This window comes from Oryctolagus cuniculus, chromosome 8, assembly GCF_964237555.1.
Source record: "Oryctolagus cuniculus chromosome 8, mOryCun1.1, whole genome shotgun sequence".
Taxonomy (NCBI): Eukaryota; Metazoa; Chordata; class Mammalia; order Lagomorpha; family Leporidae; genus Oryctolagus; species Oryctolagus cuniculus.
The window spans coordinates 97,617,456-97,637,452 of NC_091439.1; the positions used below are offsets into that span (position 1 = coordinate 97,617,456).

At 38.5% G+C, this 19,997-nt stretch overlaps 1 protein-coding gene across 4 annotated transcripts in view; it reads left to right on the forward strand.

Annotated features, from left to right (window-relative positions):
- Positions 1-19,997, forward strand: part of UBA6 (ubiquitin like modifier activating enzyme 6) — a 97,166-nt gene that overhangs the window by 51,896 nt on the left and 25,273 nt on the right. For all 4 annotated transcript variants that reach the window (XM_051819765.2, XM_051819766.2, XM_070048076.1 and 1 more), the window contains 7 exons: positions 142-218; positions 974-1,040; positions 7,010-7,153; positions 8,442-8,509; positions 11,590-11,668; positions 14,254-14,334; positions 19,372-19,449. In XM_051819765.2, the coding sequence (XP_051675725.1) occupies positions 142-218; positions 974-1,040; positions 7,010-7,153; positions 8,442-8,509; positions 11,590-11,668; positions 14,254-14,334; positions 19,372-19,449 (594 nt within the window). The remainder of the gene's footprint in view (positions 1-141; positions 219-973; positions 1,041-7,009; positions 7,154-8,441; positions 8,510-11,589; positions 11,669-14,253; positions 14,335-19,371; positions 19,450-19,997) is intronic.

Genomic DNA, 19,997 nt, shown 5'->3' on the forward strand with positions numbered 1-19,997 from the left:
CTATTAAGTGGAGAAAATAATACTAGAAGCTAATATGTTTATTCTGAAGACTGAATTAAACATTTGAAAAGTTTTTAGCACAGTGTCTGGTACATATTAAGCACTCATTAAATGTTGACCAATTTTTAATGTTTTTAATAGGTACCTCTACAGATTCACACAGCTATGCTTGCCTTGGACCAGTTTCAGGAGAACTATAGTCGGAAGCCAAATATTGGGTAATATTTTTGTTTAAAAATGAATATTTTCAGAATAGATACTTAGCATAGAAGTTAAGGCAATCATTAAAGCACTCAAGTCCCACATTAGAATACTCAGGTTTAACTCCCTACTCCTATCTCTAGCCCCATCTGTTACAAGTATATAAGGAGTAAACCAGTAGATGGAGTATGCACTTGCTCACTCTCTTTTCTTGTCTCTCTTCTGTCTGCCTTTCAAATAAATAAATCAAAAATTTTAAAAAACAATGTTTTCCTTTAAGACCAGTTATTTCAGAAAACAGATTTTTTTTTCAAAAAGTAAAAGTTACAGATCCAATAGACACCAAAATTTAAACATTTATTATAATTTTCTGTAGTATTTATGGTAGGAGTGAAGAGATCGGTTTGTAAAAATGAAATCATAGTAGATGTGAATTTCTCATTTTGAAGCTGTAAAAACTACAACTTCTTAAAACAATTTGAGAATTATTTTATCAACCCATGATAAAATTTATTTTTAACTTCTAGCCTGTTCAGTCAGCAATACATAAGATTTTTGCCTTGCATTTTTAAAACTAAATCTTACTTATAAAATGTCCTTAAGTGAGCATGACTTTGAGGAAACAAATTCTTAAGCCAGTTATCTTTAAGTCAGTGAAACACTGTGCTGATTGCAGGCAAAATTCCACATTCTTTGATGTTTCTTAAATTTTAGTTTTGAATATGACCTTTTTATGAAAATTGAAATTGGGGTGTTTTGATTTGAATCATAGATGCCAACAAGATTCAGAAGAGCTGTTGAAACTGGCAACATCCATAAGTGAAACCTTGGAAGAAAAGGTGAATATTCAAAGTTATGGCTATAAAACATTTGTAGCATATAAACATTCTAAATACTAACATTCTCTGCTTCAATTCTTAGCTTTGCTGCTTACTGACTCTGTGACATTAGAGAACATGTGTCATTTTATTTGGTTTAGTTTGTAAATCTATAAAATTTGACTAGCCTACCACATAGCATTTTTGTGAGCATTAAATGATTTATTAAATAACTGGCTTTTGTAAAGCAATTCGAGTACTGTGTGACATATAGTAATTGCTATTTGCCATTGCTGTGGTTATATGATTGGTATTATTCTTTTTCTTCCCTTTCTATTTCATTTAATTTTTCATTTAATTTTTTAACCCGCTAGAATTCACTGTATAAAGTTATCAGCTTTCCTGTAATCCCCTCTTTTATACATTATACAGTCACATTGGCTAATTCAGATTTGTGTATCAGTTGTGAATTGATATATAAAACTTAGAAAATAGTTTTTTCATGTTGTGCTGCCAGTGTCTGCCAGCCAACAGTTCCATTTTTACAGATGTCAACATAGCAGTATATGCACAATTGCTCAGACTTATTGTTTCTGTTCTTGTGTAAAAGATGAGGGGGAAGCTTTAATTTCACATCTTACATGATAAAAACAAACAAATATTAGATGGATGCAATATGGCTGAATAGCTTATAACCACACTAAGCTGCTCTGGGATATGAAAAGAACAAAGGCATTATTGAGTTTCCAGGTAGCTGACAGATGGAAATTTTTGGTGAAGAAGTGAAAAACAAAAACAACAAAGACTCCACAGGAAAAGAGAAGACAAGACAGAGACATCACTGCAGCCAGGCACTGTGCAGCCAGAGGTCAAGTATGAGCCGTTGTCTTACATCAAAGTAGGAAGAAATTACCACGTGCTCTGCGGCTCAAAGTTTTGTCTGAGGGAATTCCAAAGTCACACATTGATGTTTACTAAAACCTGGAGGGCTGACTAGAATTTGAGCAACTACAAGGCTTGGAGCAGGGAAACTACCTTGCTTCCTTCCCCTTTCCCAACTCTGGCAGAATGCCATACATAACAGCGAAAAAGTGACACAGCATGCCAGTACTCTGCTCCTACCAGAGTCATGTCAGAGTCAGAGTCAGAGCAGTGTCAGGGGTAAAGGACAGATCTCATACATCCTGCAACTGCAGGGGTTTCTCAGCATTAGCCCCAGAGCTACATTCAATGCAGCATACAGGAGCAAGGGGGATTCACCTTAGCTTTTGGGAGCTAACACCAAGAACGGCCGATAAAAAAATCTGTGCCTAGCCTCTGAAATCCGGGTAATGACCCCACTATACCCTGCGACACCAGGACTGTAAACAACCTGTTCTAAATTGTTTGGTGCCACTGAAATCTACCCAGTAGAAATAGGGAGCCTACATCATTCCACCTCTCTGGATTTAAACCTTCCAGAGTAAAATCTCCTATAGTCACCCTGTAGTCACTCTGTAGTACTGGAACAGGCTTCATTCAATTCAGATCTGCCAGTCCTAAGACTAGGGCTGCTGGTATTTTAAGGCACAGCACGCACTGGGTTCTCTTAGCATTACGTGAGGAATGGTCCATCCGTATATATCACACAGTCCTAGAGCTACAGCAATTGGTGACACAAGCCCTGGCATCACTCATTCTTGTCAGGAGGACGAGGGGGCAGCCACTCTTGTCTCCCTCAGCACCAACAACAAGGGCCTGGCTATCATCATCACCACAGAGACTGACACTGAACTCACGGTGGACCAAAGAAACACCCAGGGAAACCCTTATTCATCTCAAAGCCACACTTCTATCCCTACAAACTGCGGCAGACTAGACCACTGTGTCACTTATAGACACAGCTGACATTTAAGCCCATTAGAGTTACTTACAATTTTTGGTGATTATGAATAAAGCTGTTATAAATATTTTCTTTAAATTATAGATTTACCAAAGCAGTGAATCACTATTCATTAATTAAAGACCTTTTATTGCCTATTTAATGGTTAGAGGAAAAAGAATGTATGGATAGCTAGAAAAGAATTCTTTTATTCTGATTAAACAGAAGCTATGATTAGTTATTTATCAGACTTACTGAGGTATAGCACAAAGTAAATTTCACCCTTTGTAGATGTACAGCAGTCACACAACATCTTCAAAAAGTTTACGGAAAATGTCATGAAACCATCATGCATGGATTTCAAAATTTTTACCCCAAAATAAATTCATCTTTTAGTTTCATTTTTCACAAACTTTTTGAAACCCCATATACAAATTTGTGTGCACAATTAAATAGTGAATCATAGTCTATAATCAAGCATCCACCACTGTAGTCCACATATAAACATTTCCATAATGCCAAGCTCCTACACATATACCAAGCTCCTATATATATTTACATACAGATTTTGATGTGGCCATATATTTTCACTTTTGATAAATACCTATTATAGTCATGCTAGATGTATTTAATTTTAATAAGAAATGAATACTAAGTTGTTTTTACAATGTAGCTATACCATTTTGCATTTCCACCAGAAGTGTTTTGAGAATGTCTATTGCTGTGTATCTCTCCAGTGCTCTGTATTGTCTTTTTAACATATATAGTAGTGTCTCATGGTCGATTTTATTTGCATTTCATTAATCGAATCTGAGCATCATTTTATGTGCTTATTTACCCATTGCAGCTCTTCTTTGATAAACTGTACTTCCAAATCTTTGTTTTTAATTAGGTTTTTTGTTTTCTCATTTTGGGGGAGTTCTTTGCATATTTTTACATATTTTGGATATGAGTCCCTTATCGGATGTGTTTTACAAATTTTTTTACATTCACTTTGCCATTTTTCTTTGTAGCTTCTGGCATTTTTTTCTTAAGAAATTTTTAAAGCTCAAGATCACAAAGCTCTTCTACTTTTTCTTCAAAAAGTTTTAGAATTTTATGCTTTTACAAGCTCATTTTGGTATACTGTGCAAAGAATAGACCAAGACATGATCATGTAGTTTAAATCTAGTGTATATAACTCCATACTAATTTTGTGTTAGTTTTTTTGTTTTTTAAAGATTTATGTATTTGTTTGAAAGTCAGAGTTACAGAGAGGTCTTCCATACACTGGTTCACTCCCCAGAATGCCGCGGTGGCCGGAGCTACACCGATCCAACGCCAGGAGACAGGAACTTCTTCCAGGTCTCCTGCGCAGATGCAGGGGCCCAAGGACTTGGCCATCTTCTGCTTCTTTCCCAAGCCATACAGAGAGCTGGGTCGGAAGTGGAGCAGCCGGGATTCAAACCGGCGCCCATCTGGGTTGCTGGTACTGCAGGCGGCAGCTTTACCCGCTGCGCCACAGCACTGGCCCCTTATATTAGTTTTGTAAGTAAATTTTTGTACATTGTTGAAACAGGTTTAAATTTCATTGTATGACTGTAGAGTCATTCTAGCCTATTTGTTGAAAAGACTGTTCTTTTCTGGACATCATAAGATCTTGTGCTTTAAAGGTTTCTACTTCCATAACACTGTTTTCTCTCAGGATTCTAAAGAGGAATTTCTTTAATGGATGATTTTGTTGCTGAAGAGGCATAGTGTGTCTGTGGATCTCTGTTGTTGGCTAAGTCCATAAAAATGCATGTGCACTTTATACTTAGATTATTCTCTGCCAAAGTAGTTTTTTAACTATAGCCAGTTTCCAGATTTGCCAGATTTCATATCTGTATTCAGTATTTTTTTCACTTAATGACGTTCTCCCAGGATCATTTTGAATGTTCTATGTCACCACTAGGCCTTTCACTCTATCTTCTGTGGTCTCTTCCTATGTCCTGCTCTGTGAACAGGCTGTGGAACTGTGAAATCCAGAGATAGCTCTGTTGGCATTTGGTATTAGTTCTATACTTACAAGTACAGGTTGAACATCCCTACTCTGAAAATCTAAAATCCAAGTGATACAAAATCTGAACCTTTCTTGAGCACCAGCATAATACCAAAGTACAACTGCAGAGACAGTGCCTGGCATTTCACATAAGGGACAGGCAACTTCAAATTTATGATACTCTCTATTTCCTAATAATGGTGAAGCCCTGTCCCTCTTATTTCTCTTATGACTATGCGTGTTTTTTAGCTTATACATAGAAATTTAGATTGAGGTTGGGGCAACCAAAAATGTCCAAGATTGGGGTGTTTATGAAAAAAAGTTGTAGGATTTTAGAAGGCGGTGTAACCTATGACTAATGGTAAGAATAAAGCTATGAAGTTCAACTTTTTAGATTCAGATCCTAACTTCATCAGTTATTGGATATAAAACCTTGAGTAAGTTAACGATCTTTTTATGGCTGACACTTTTTACTTCTGAATAAATTTCCTGGCATTAGTTTGAAGATCATGTAAGGACTTAATATACAGCATTGCACAGTAGCTGCTTATTCATACTGACTGCTTCTGTTACCATTCTCATCATTGTTTTTATTATCTCTAAGACCAATATCTCTGCATTGAAAAATGACCCAATTAAATCCAATTATAGTCCTTCAGAGTTGAAGTATTGCTAAATAGCTGAAGGTCATGAGCTCAGTTGAAATAGAGAAGTGGAATCATGAGTTGTTATTAGCCAGTTTCTTATCAGATATTTTTGAGAATACAATAAAAACTGTCCTATACTAAGTGCTGTTATTTTGCATCGAATTTCAGGAAACTAATTGAGCCCTACTCACAAAGCTTAAGACTAAAATTATTAAGTGATATTAAAGTAGTAGGAAAATTATTAAGTGATATTAAAGTAATAGGAAGAGACAGAATGAAAAGATTTGTCACAGATAAGAAACTACTAAAGAATAACTTTTAAATCTACTTTTCTAGCCAGCGCCGTGGCTCACTAGGCTAATCCTCCACCTTGCGGCGCCGGCACACCGGGTTCTAGTCCCAGTCGGGGCGCCGGATTCTGTCCCGGTTGCCCCTCTTCCAGGCCAGCTCTCTGCTGTGGCCAGGGAGTGCAGTGGAGGATGGCCCAGGTGCTTGGGCCCTGCACCCCATGGGAGACCAGGAAAAGCACCTGGCTCCTGGCTCCTGCCATCGGATCAGTGCGGTGCGCCGGCTGCAGCGGCGGCCATTGGAGGGTGAACCAACGGCAAAGGAAGACCTTTCTCTCTCTGTCTCTCTCTCTCACTGTCCACTCTGCCTGTCAAAAAAAAATTTACTTTTCTAATATTTTCTTTAAAATACTAATAAATTTTATTTTCATGCATTTAGGTTTAAAGTCTTTCCATAGTTTCCATTAATATACTTTTTAAAAATATCTGATTATTTGCCGGCGCTGCGGCTCACTAGGCTAATCCTCCACCTTGTGGCGCCGGCGCACCGGGTTCTAGTCCTGATTGGGGCGCTGGATTCTGTCCCGGTTGCCCCTCTTCCAGGCCAGCTCTCTGCTGTGGCCAGGGAGTGCTGTGGAGGATGGCCCATGTACTTGGGCCCTGCACCCGCATGGGAGACCAGGAGAAGCACCTGGCTCCTGCCTGCGGATCAGTGTGGTGCGCCTGCTGCAGCGCGCCAGCCGCGGCGGCCATTGGAGGGTGAACCAACGGCAAAAGAAGACCTTTCTCTCTGTCTCTCTCACTGTCCACTCTGCCTGTCAAAAAAAATAATAAAATAAAAATAAAAATCTGATTATTTGTAAATATGACTGGTGTCATAGACCTGTTCTTTAACAAAAACTATGAATGGTAGGTATTCATATAACACTAAATGATGTCAAAGGGTAATAGTCAGAAAGCAAAAATGAGCAGGTATTGGTCAAGAAAACACTGGTTCAAATAACATGCAAATGAATCTTTTAGCATGAGATTGGGACATTTTTAGGGCTTAAAATTATTTTGAGTAGTAAAATTGATTAACTTTTTAAAAGTTAAGTTCTGGTAATTCTGTACACTATGTATAGGTGCTAAAGAAATACTATTAATGTTATTGTCTCTCATGGCTTGTGTTTCAGCCTGACATAAATGTTGACATTGTCCGTTGGCTGTCTTGGACTGCTCGAGGGTTTTTGTCCCCACTTGCTGCAGCTGTAGGAGGTGTTGCCAGCCAAGAAGTTTTGAAAGCTGTGACAGGGAAGTTTTCTCCTTTGTGCCAGTGGGTTAGTTCTCAATTTTACTATTTGTTTACATTCTTTACCCATAAAATGAATGTGTGTAGGTATTATAATATATTATTATATACTAGGAAAACAGTCTTAAAATATCTTTCATGCATGAGAGAGATGTGAGTAGTACAGAATTCAATGCTGTAATTGAAACAGATAAGATCATATGTTGGGATTGTTGGAGTATAACCCAAAGTTGTCTTTTTGGATGCATTTCCCTCAGCTGAGAGAGTAAGCAGATGAATTTTCTATCATTATAGATAGCTCTCAGGGCCTTTGAGATAAGTATAAAGTAAAAACATCACAATGTGGAATGAAAACTCCATACGACAGCCATTTCTTTTTTGAAACATGTGAAATATTTTGAGTATAAAATTCATCTATTTTTACATTTTAAGAAGTATCCATATAATGCTGACTTGCTGTTGAATTTATTTATTTTATGATAAACTATAAGATGAGTAGTAAAAGTCTGCTTTGAAAGCACCTGTTAACATAATGTGAAAAAGTACAAAGATTCTTTGCTATAATAATTAAATAAATATCCATTTTACCATGTTCAAATTTAGCCATACAAATTACTTAGATGGAAATGAAAGTAAAACTTAGTTCTGTTTTTCATTAGCTTAAGCTAATTATGATGGTATTTTTAAATATGCTGAAATTGTGGCTTTCCTTTATGGTGTATATAATTATAGATGACATATGATATATTCAAGCTGGAAAATAAATGCTACTTGATCAGTGTCTCGGTATTTTCTTCTTTAAAAGTAATCAAATTACTTCCTTAAATATAACTGAATTTGAAAGGGGCTGCCAGTTTTTTATGTAGCTATGAAAAATAGATTTGTTGGTGAATGAAATTCCCTTTTAGGATAACTTCATGATATAAATGATACTATACATCTTTGAACAGTTCCTTCATGTTTAGTATTCTTTGAATGAAAGAATCCATGCACAGTTTTTACATAATGTTCATTTTCAGTTGAATTTTTGAAGATCCTTGTATGCATGACTTTCAAAATTTTTGTACCAAAATTAACTTTTAATTCCATTTTCCATGAACTGAAAAATAATGTATGTTGTAAAAAATTACATTCTTTAATGTATTATGCTGAATTGTCATTTTTAATGATTTTTAGCTTATTGATCCTTAAATAGCTATAGAATAATTTCTTTTTCCAGTAATTTAAGTTATGTGCATAGTAAATTATATTTTTAATTTTCTTTATATAAATTCTTTATAATTTTAATTTTCTTTGTATTTTTAATCTTCTTTAAGTTATATCTAGAGGCAGCAGATATTGTCGAATCCCTAGACAGACCTGAATGTGAAGAATTTCTTCCACGGTAATACTGACATTTCTTTGCTATTTCTTAATTGTTGTTAACAAGAAAAAAATAGATTAAAATATTTTTGTCTAAACATGAATTTGTTTTAAACGTGTCTTCTCCTATATCATTTACTTCTGCAGTCCCTCCTTATTTTCTTGGGTTCATATTAATGCCTTGTCTCTTAACATTTTATAAATAATAAAGTTTAAATTATATGTTATGAGAATGATTAGCATTCAAAATATATATTAAATGAAAAAATGTTATTTACAATTTTTTTTTAATTTTTTTTTTTTTTGACAGGCAGAGTGGACAGTGAGAGAGAGAGACAGAGAGAAAGGTCTTCCTTTGCCGTTGGTTCACCCTCCAATGGCCGCTGCGGCCGGCGCGCCGCGGCCGGCGCGCCGCGCTGATCCGATGGCAGGAGCCAGGTACTTATCCTGGTCTTCCATGCGGGTGCAGGGCCCAAGTACTTGGGCCATCCTCCACTGCACTCCCTGGCCACAGCAGAGGGCTGGCCTGGAAGAGGGGCAACCGGGACAGAATCCGGCGCCCCGACCGGGACTAGAACCCGGTGTGCCGGCGCCGCAAGGTGGAGGATTAGCCTAGTGAGCCACGGCGCCGGCCATTTACAATCTTTAATTGCATTAGTCATCTTTACCTTTTTGGATTATAAATCTCTGAGAATCAGACAAAAATTTAGAGATTCATTTTCCCTAAAATACACAATTCAAAGTTCTGCCTTCATTTTAAGTGAGTTAACCCCAAAGCCCACCCATAGATTCCTCTGAGAACTTTCTTTAAAAGCTGTGGGTTGGCCATCGCCGTAGCTCATTAGGCTTATCCTCCGCCTGCGGCGCTGGCACCCCGGGTTCTAGTCCCAGTTGGGGTGCCGGATTCTGTCCCGGCTGCTCCTCTTCCAGTCCAGCTCTCTGCTGTGGCCTGGGAGTGCAGTGGAGGATGGCCCAAGTGCTTGGGCCCTGCACCCGCATGGGAGACCAGGAGGAAGCACCGCAGCGCCCCAGCCTTAGCGGTCACTTAGGGGGTGAACCAACAGAAAAAGGAAGACGTTTCTTTCTGTCTCTCTCTCACTGTCTAACTCTGCCTGTCAAAAAAAAGAAGAAAAAAAGCTGTGGCTTAGGGGCAAGTGTTTGGTTTAGCAATTAAGACACTTCTTGGAACTCCCACATCACATAGTAAAGTAATTGGGTTCAAGTCCCAACTCTACTGTGGATCTACTTCCTGCACACTCTGGGAAATATCAGGTGATGGACCTAGTGGTTTGGTCCCTGCCAGCCACACGGGAGACTGACCCAGATTGAGTTCCAGGCTCTTGGCTTTAGCCTGGCCCAGTGCCAGCTATTAAGGGCATTTAGGGGGCCGGCACTGTGGTTCACTTGGTTAATCCTCTACCTGTGTCACCGGCATCCCATATGGGCGCTGGGTTCTAGTCCCAGTTGCTCCTCTTCCAGTCCAGCTCTCTGCTGTGGCCCAGGAAGGCAGTGGAGGATGGCCCAAGTGCTTGGGCACTGCACCCACATGGGAGACCAGAAAGAATCACCTGGCTCCTGGCTTCAGATCGGCGCAGCGCCGGCCATAGCGGCCATTTGTGGGGTGAACCAACGGAAGGAAGACCTTTCTCTCTGTCTATAACTCTGCCTATCAAATAAATAAAGGGGAGGGGAGATTTAGGAAATTAATCAACAGATGAGAAATTTCTCTCTCTCCCTCCTCCACTTCCCATACCCTTTTTTCCCCTCCCTCTCCCTCTCCCTCTGGCTCTCCCTTTCTAATTTAAAGTAAAAATAAAATACTTAAAAACCTACAAAATCTGATTAATGTCTTAAAAAAATCCAGGCATAAACAAAGTTTTGGGGGGAATACAATATTCTTCCATTACTTGGTTTCACTTTTCCATGGTTTCAGTTACTGTGATCACCGTGGTCTGAAAATATTGAATAGAATATTTCAGAAATATATAATTCATATGTTTCAAATTGCACATTTTATGTAACATAAAATTACTTGCCATCCCACTTCTTTCTTCCTGGGACATGATTCATACCTTTGTACAGCAAGCATACACACTCATACACTCACTGGACATCTGATAGCTTTCTCATTTATCAGTTCAGCCGTTGTAGTATCTCAGTGTTTATGATCAAGTAACCCTTATTTTAGTTAGTAATGACCCCAAAGTGCAAGAGGGTGGAGCTGGCCAGTCAGATATGCAAAGAGATTATGAAATGGCTCCTTTAAGTGAAAAGGTGAAAGTTCTCAACTTTTGGAAAGAAAAAAAATTATATTCAGGTGGTTAACAACAGTAAGGACAGGCCGGCGCCGCGGCTCACTGGGCTATTCCTCTGCCTGCAGTGCCAGTACTCTGGGTTCTAGTCCCGGTCGGGGCGCCGGTTCTGTCCCAGTTGCTCCTCTTCCAGTCCAGCTCTCTGCTGTGGCCCGGGAAGGCAGTGGAGGATGGCCCAAGTGCTTGGGCCCTGTACACACATGGGAGACCAGGAGGAAGCACCTGGCTCCTGGCTTTGGATCGGCGCAGCATGCCAGCCATAGTGGCCATTTGGAGAATGAACCAACGTAAGGAAGACCTTTCTCTCTGTCTCTCTCTCACTGTCTAACTCTGCCTGAATTAAAAAAAAAAAAAAAAAAAAAAAAAAAAACAATAAGGACAAATCTTACAGCCAGGAAATTGTGAAAAAGGAAAAAGAAATTCATGGAAGTTTTGCTATCACATCTCAAACTGGAAAAATTAAGGCTACAATGTGTGATAAATGCTTAGTTAAAATGTAAAGACATTTAATTGTAGGGTTCATTAGTTTTTGTGGATTCAGGCATCTGCTGGGGTTCTTAGGTTGTGTCCCCATCAGAAAAGATGAGTTCTGTAAACCAAAATCACCTTCATTTAAATTATTTGGATTTATAGTAAGTCAAATGGTAAAAGGAAAAACTGATGTCTTTTTCATGGTCTTTCCAATAAGTAGGCTCATGTGATAGGTTTCAGGGAAGTTGGTATATTGACAGTAATAATTTTAAAATTTTTTGTGCCTTTTTGTTTTATTGGTATGTGTTGTTTTCTTCAGAGGAGATAGGTATGATGCCTTAAGAGCGTGCATTGGAAACACTTTGTGTCAGAAGCTACAAAATTTGAATATCTTCTTAGTAAGTATGAATAATGATGGGAATAAGTAGTATATTCAAACTGCTAATGTATATTGTCAAATGTATTTATTTATTTTTAAAAGTTGTATTTATTTGGGGCTGGCTCTGTGGCGCAATGGATTAATGCCCTGGGCTAAAGTGCTGGCACCCCATATGGGCGCCAGTTCTAGTCCCAGCTGCTCCACTTCCAATCCAACTCTCTGCTATGGCCTGGGAAAGTAGTAGAGGATGGCCCAAGTCCTTGGGCCCCTGTGCCCGCATAGGCAACCCAGAAGAAACTCCTGGCTCCTGGCTTCGGATCGGCACAGCTCCAGCCATTGCAGCCATCTGCCTCTCCTCTCTCTGTGTAACTCTGACTTTCAAATAAATAAATAAATCTTTAAAAAAAAAAAAATTGTATTTATTTGAAGGGCCAGCACTGTGGCGTGGCTGGTAAAACCACCACATGCGGTGCCGGCATCTCACTTGGACTCCATTTCTAATCCAGCTCTCTGCTAAGGCCTGTGAAAGCCATGGAAGATGACCCAAGTCCTTGGACCCCTCACCTGCATGGGAGACCTGGCTCCTGCCTGCGGATCAGCACAGCTCCATCCATTGCAGCCATCTAGGGAGTAAACCAACAGATGGAAGATTTCTCTATCTCTCTCTCTGCCTCTGCCTTTCAAATCAATAAATAAATCTTTTTAAGAAAGATTTTAAAAAAGCTGTTTATCTGAAAGGCAGAGTTATGGGGGTAGAAGGGTGGGGAGAGATAGAGATCTTCCATCTGCTGTTTCAGAACTCCCCAAATGGCTGCAACCGGTAGGGCTGGGCCAGGCTGAAGCCAGGAGACAGGAGCTTCCATGTGGACCTCCCACATGAGTGCAGAGGCCTGAGGACTTGGACCTTCTTTCACTAGTTTCCCACGTGCATTAGCAGGGAGCTGGATCAGAAGTGGAGCAACCAGGACTCAAAACCGGCATCCTTATGGGATGCCAGCATCGCAAGTGGCAGCTTAACGCATTGTGCCACCAGGCTGGACCCCAAGTTAATTTATTGAAGTATATGTGAGCCTAAAGGAGAAGAGTCTAAATGAATAGATGCAACAGAGGCCAGACTATGTGGTCTGAAAAGCTGGCCCTTTAAAGAAACCTTTGCCAACTTCTGTTCTAAAGAATTAAAGCACTTATAATTAAAATTTGAGTGTAAGAATTTTGAACATTAAATGGTTTTCCAGAAATACATTAAAAATTGAGGATTTGTGGGCCAGCATTGTGATGTGGTTGATAAAACCACCACTTGTGATGCCTTCATCCTTTATGGGCTCCAGTTTATGTCCCAGCTCTCCACTTATGATCCAGCTCCCTGCTAATTTTCTGGGAAAAGCAGTGGAAGATGGCCCAAGTGTTTGGGTTCTGCCATATGGGGACCCAGATGAAGCTCCTGACTTCTGGCTCTGGTCTGGCTGAACCCTATCAGTTGTGGCCATCTGGGGAGTAAACCAGCAGATGGAAGATCTCTCTCTTTCTTTCTCTAACTCTGACTTTGAAATAAATAAATCTTATGTGTGTGTGTGTGTGTGTATGTGTGTGTGTATAAAATGTATATATGTTTAGATGTATTCTTTTTTAAATGACAGGGAGCACTGTAAGGAGATGTCTTCAGTAACATAAAACTCCTTTACCTGGCCTCTTATGTTTTTGTACTATTAATATAAATCAGTCCTGAAGGCACCTCTGATTTTTTTTTACTAATCATTTTTTAATAATTATTTGAAAATCAGCTATTGCTGAATTTTTACATCGATATAGAATCTACTGTTAGCTTTTTATTATCTTTTGTTTTTGTTTTTGTTTTTATTTATTTGAGAGGTAGAGTTACAGACAGAGGAAGAGACAGAGAGAAAGGTCTTCCATCCACTGGTTCACTCCCCAAATGGGCACAATGGCCGAAGCTGGGCCAATCCGAAGGCAGGAGCAAGGAGCTTCTTTGAAGTCTCCCACACGAGTGCAGGGGCCCAAGCACTTGGGCCATCTTCCACTGCTTTCCCAAGCCATAGCAGAGAGCTGGATTGGAAGAGAAGTAGCTGGGACTAGAACCAGCACCCATATGGGATGCCAGCACTGGGAGCGGAAGATTAACTTACTGCATCATAGCACCGGCCCCTATTATCCGTTTTTACTAAAAACTGATAGGAAGCAGATTGTGGATTAGTTCTGGTCATTAAATGAGTTCTGAGAAATCTAAAAATGAGAAATCTTTCTTCATTGATACACTAATGTTTTTTGCTGTTTGTGTCTGTTATATGTAATAATTAAACTGAATGTTTAGCTTTTTAAATTTAAAATTTTAAGTGTCTTTTATCCAAAGCAATTGTAAATATTACTTTTCTTGTTTGATTTGTACTTTTTTTCTTTGAGATACTTAGAACAGAATTAACCTATTGTTTTAAAGTAAAATAAGTCACAACTGGGCAAGCTAATTTTTAAAAAGTATGTATTTTTTATTATAGCTTAACATTTAGTGAAAATTAAAGTGAAATTACTCTTCAGCAAATGGGTGTTCTGGTTTTATTTAATCTGATACATATCAATTTTTTTCCATAGGTAGGATGTGGAGCCATAGGCTGTGAAATGTTGAAAAATTTTGCTTTACTTGGTGTTGGCACAAGCAAAGAGAAAGGAATGGTAAGATGGAAATCTTTGAAAGTTACAAGTTAATATTTCTGTTATTGCCCTTTTTTGAAATGTATTTGTCTGCATAGATTAACAGTATAACATTTTAAGGATAGAGTATAAACTAGAATCTGTAAGATTCTGTTCTGAAAACTTTTCAGGTTTTATAACATTGTGGCAAATTACTTTAATTATCTGTTCCTCAGTTCCTTTCTCTAATACTGTGCAAGTGAAATCTGTACTACTTCTCTCAAGGGGTTATTATAAAGTATGAAATAGTTTTTGCAAACTATAAAACACATTGTTTTTCTATTAGATACTATTTAGTAATTGTTAAGTAAATCATTAAGATGAAAGAAACGAAAGAAGCCAACCTAGAAAATTATTGAGTACTCAGGTGTACTTTTAATTGATGAGTATCAAAATTGGTGGAAATAATGTAAACTTGAGTATATAGTTTAAATTCTTAAAGTTATAAGGGGCCAGCGCCATGGCGCACTAGGTTGATCCTCCACCTGTGGCACCGGCATCCCATATGGGCACTGGTTCTAGTCCCCATTGCTCCTCTTCCAGTCCAGCTCTCTGCTGTGGCCTGGGAAAACAGTGGAGGATGGTCCAAGTGCTTGGGCCCCTGCACCCGCATGGGAGACCAGGGGGAATCACCTGGCTTCTGGCTTCGGATCAGCGCATCTCCCAGTGTTGCGGCCACTGGGGAGTGAACCAATGGAGGGAAGACCTTTCTCTCTGTCTCTCTCTCTCTCTCACACTGTCTGTAACTCTGCCTGTCAAATAAATAAATAAAAATCTTAAAAAAAATTTTTAAAGTTATAAATAAAGTTGGTTGCAAAACTGTTCATATTTTAAATAACAATAGATTTCATTGGTGGTGTTTTGATTTTTAAGATGTAAACTAGCTTCCATTGGTGATTACTTGGATTTATCATGGAGACTAACAAAATGCCCAACTAAATGACCAAAATGTATACAATAGTTCACATTTTACAATTAAACTTAGCTTATTGTTCCATTTCAAAGGGAGAATTCATTATTATTATAATTATAGGCAAATGTTCTACATTCATCCTGTACTTGCTTAGCATTTCTTAAATTTTGTTCCATAAATTGCTGTTGGTTCTAGTGATTTTAAAAGGTATTCCTAAAAGAAAAAAATTTCTTGGTTACGTAAGTTTAGGGATCGTCTGAATTAACTCCTTGGAAATTTACAATGCATGTCAGAGTATAAAGGTCAGGAAAAGAACTGTAAGGATGAAAGACCAAAAACTTTAAAAAAATTTTTTTGTTGATGTTTGTATATGTAGCCAAATGTCACAGCAAAATCTCCAAGTTCTAGGAATCAAATGAAAAATTAAGTCCTGGTCTGAAAATCATAGTGACTCACAAGTATTCCTATTTTAAATGTCCAAAATCTTGATTAGAAAGGGAAGTCAGTCATGCAGAATTGAAACTCAGAGCATTCTGATACATGGAGTTTAAAATTATATAGTGTAAAAACCTTAAGCAAAAAAATAAATAGAACAAATTTAGAATTGTTGAAATCTCCAGGGCTCTGACTAAAGCAAATGTAAAACTGCATCTTGATGATATATAACCAGAGCCCACAGGACTATAATCAATGATAAAAAGGAATAGAAATAGGAGGGGAAGGGCACTGAAGTTTTTGCAAAAAGCCAAATAAGAGTTTCTGTAAGATTGATAAACTTAGGCCAGCGCCGTGGCTCACTAGGCTAATCCTTCGCCTTGCGGCACCGGCACACCGGGTTCTAGTCCCCGTCGGGATTCTGTCCCGGTTGCCCCTCTTCCAGGCCAGCTCTCTGCTGTGGCCAGGGAGTGCAGTGGAGGATGGCCCAAGTGCTTGGGCCCTGAACCCCATGAGAGACCAGGAGAAGCACCTGGCTCCTCCCATCGGATCAGTGCGGTGCACTGGCCACAGTGCGCTGGCTGCGGCGGCCATTGGAGGGTGAACCAACGGCAAAGGAAGACCTTTCTCTCTGTCTCTCTCTCTCACTGTCCACTCTGACTGTAAAAAAAAAAAAAAAAAAAAAAAGATTGATAAACTTAAAATTCAGATATAACTGTGTGAGTACCCAGAATGTAGACGTATTAGTCAGCTTTTCTTCACTAAAACTATAAAATACCTGAGAAAAGCTTCTTAGGAAGGAAAATTTATTTCCGCCTACAGTTTTGGAACTTCATAGCCCAAGATCGGATGGCCCTATTATTCTGATGTCTGATGAGGGCAATGGATGATGGAATGTGCACAAAGGAAGCATGACAACCAGGAAGCACAGAGAGAACGAGTAGGGCCAGACGAGGCCTACTTTAACCAGACCTCTCGTGAGAATTGCCTTTGGAGGGCATGTCCCCAGTGACCCAAGGACCTCTCACTAGACCCACTTCATAATTGAATCAGGTCTGCATCCTTAATCCATTAACAATTAATGTGAATCCATTAACAAGACTGTGGGCATCAAGTTTCAATACATGGACCCTTGGGGACACTCAGTATTACACAAACTCTAACAGTAGATAACTTTTTTGAATGATAGGGGATACATTTATAGGGTTCAGTATACCAGAGTACTTTAAGAAGTTCATGAAAAATGGAATTAAAATGATGGCTATTTTGGTGCAAAAAAATTCAAAATCCATCTATACAAAGGGTTTTCAAAAAGCTAACTACGTGTGGATTTCAGTTTTATTTTTTGCATCAAAATTTACCTTTTGTGTGGTGTGGGTGTGGGTATATGGCAATGAGACGATTCCTATCCACTAGTTTTCTCCAAATGCCCACAATGGCCAGGGCTGGGATTTTAATCTGGGCCTCCCCTGTGGATAGCAGGAACCAAGCTACTTGAGTCAGTACTGCTGCCTCCCAGGGTCTGTACTAATAGGAAGCTGGACTCGGGAGCCAGTGCCAGGTATTGAACTCAGGTACTGTGATGGAGATCAGAGACTTCTTAATGGCTAGGCTAAACACCCTCTCTTCCACAAACTTTTGAAGTATCTTCCCAAGTCTAGTAGAATTTCCAGAGAGAATGAAGATAAAAATTAAACAGGGATTTATTTCAAGGAGAATGAGAAAGATTCCCAAACTTGAAGAAAGACAAGTGTGTTCAAATTGAAAAGGTAAACTAGGGCCGGCGCCGCGGCTCACTAGGCTAATCCTCCGCCTAGCGGCGCCGGCACACCGGGTTCTAGTCCCAGTCGGGGCGCCGGATTCTGTCCCGGTTGCCCCTCTTTCAGGCCAGCTCTCTGCTGTGGCCCGGGAGTGCAGTGGAGGATGGCCCAAGTGCTTGGGCCCTGCACCCGCATGGGAGACCAGGTGGAAGCACCTTACTCCTGCCTGCGGACCAGCACGGTGCACCAGCCACAGCAGCCATTGGAAGGTGAACCAACGGCAAAGGAAGACCTTTCTCTCTGTCTCTCTCTCTCACTGTCCACTCTGCCTGTCAAAAAAAAGTAAACTAGTCCCAAACATCAAAGAGAAAAGAAAGATTTTGTAATGGACTTTTCATCCTCGAGAAATGCTAGAAGCTAATGGAAATATTTTCATAGTATAAGAAAAAATTTACTATCAATCTGGGTTTCTGTACTGAGTTAATAAATTACTTTCAGAGTAGACCGGACCAAACTTAAGATATCTGACAAATAAAGTGATGAAAGGTGTTTACTTACTGGTTCTTAATGAAAGAATTATTAGATAATGTGGACAATGTATGAGGGGTAAGCAGAGAATTTGTCACATTCTTAGATAAACATTAATTTTAAGACTTTTATTGAAATGATTTGAGAACGGGATGGTTAAAACTAATTAACATTTCACTGATAGCCTGGAAAGTCAAAAAGAGACATCCAAATTAAATAGCTCAGATTCCTCACATACTTCATGATAAGCATAGAGATTTAATTTTAGATCCTAACCCAAATCTGCATGTTTACATTTTAAGCATACCCATGTAAAAAAATACATGAGTGATTTCCAAACTAGTTTGGGAGTAAGGATGGAGTAGAAATCAAGAGATCTTGGTTAGTTCAATAGAAGGCAAAACTGCAGGGAGAAAGGTTGGAGATAAACAGTGGTGTTGAGGGAAATGAAACAGCCTTATATTGATAATCAACAACAGTTGTGAATTAAGCTTTTTGTTTAAAAAGGTTTTCTATTTGTTTTCTTCCTTGTTAAAATAAAATAATATATTCAGAAATATTGAAAGTATCAAGGAAATTCAAGCTAATAGAAGATGAATATGTTTGTGTATATCAGTCAACATTTAAAAACTAGAACACAGTCTGAGAAATGCTGCTCCTAGGAAAATCTTACTTAAAAATACTAGCTAAGTGGCCGGGATATTTGAACATTTTTCAGAATGTCTTCAGTCTGGGTACTTTCTTCTCCCTCTCTTTAGAATGGAAGTCTGCAAACTTTCTTAAAGGACCAGATTATAAATATTTTAGGCTTGCAGACCATAAATCTCTGTTAACAAGTACACAGCTCTGCTTTAAATCATAAAAACAGAGTAGTCAGTACTTAGACAAATGATGACATAGTGTTCCAGTAGAACTCTACTTGAGGAAACAGGCAGCCTGCCCTGTACTTTGTAGAGCCCTCCTTTACCTAAAGTTTCTTGCCAATTGAAACATGTAAGCATTTTTCCCAAATGAGTGGTAGATATGCTGTAAGTTTCAAAAGAAGGGCTGGCTCCTCTACAGGCTAACTGAAATTTCATAGTTCTCAAATGTGATGGTAATGTTTTCAGCCTCCGTTGTGTTATAAACAATTAAGAAAAGAGCTTAAACAGGAATTGCAATCAGGTTCCACTATTGTTTGAGATACTCCTCTGTTAAACATTAATTACAATGACATCTAAGTTCAAAAGAGCAGAGTTGGTAACCATTTTGGAATAATTATCTTACTACCTTTACCATCTAAAATAATTTAGAGTAATTGGAGGGGGATTCTTTTTGTATCATACTGAAAAGTAAGTTAAAGTTTGTTACATAATCTCATCCATTTTCTCTTCTTGCAATTAGGTCACAGTTACTGATCCTGACTTGATAGAAAAATCCAATTTAAATAGGCAGTTCCTATTTCGTCCTTACCACATACAGGTATGTTGCTGTTTTGTTTCAAAGTCAAATTACGCATCATGTTATTCAAAAAAGAGGAGGGTTTTCTTTTTAAAAATAGAAAGGTGATTGAGCAAGAATATACAATCTTTATTTTATTAGAATCTTTCAGATTACCAGATAATGTGAATGACAAAAGAGAAAAATACGAAATTATATTTTAATATAAACTTGATGTTTGCATTCATTTTGGGTCTTACAGGCTAAATCGTGAACATGAGCAAGGTTTTTCATTTTATAATCACCAAGGTATTTTTACATATTTAATCTTAGAAGATAAATATATAGAAGCAGATTTTCTAATTTGAAGTTTTGGCACATGACAAATTTTACAGTTTTTTGATTAGGAAAGATCTTTGTTACAAAACAGATGAACATTTAGAATTTCTGTGCTCTTTTGATCTTGTTTAATCATTTAACATACTTTCTATAATAAAGAAGACTTTTTCCTAATCTTCAGAGTTCAAAATACTTTTTTTTTTTTTTTAAGATTTATTTGTTTAATTGAGAGGTGAAGTTACAGACACAGA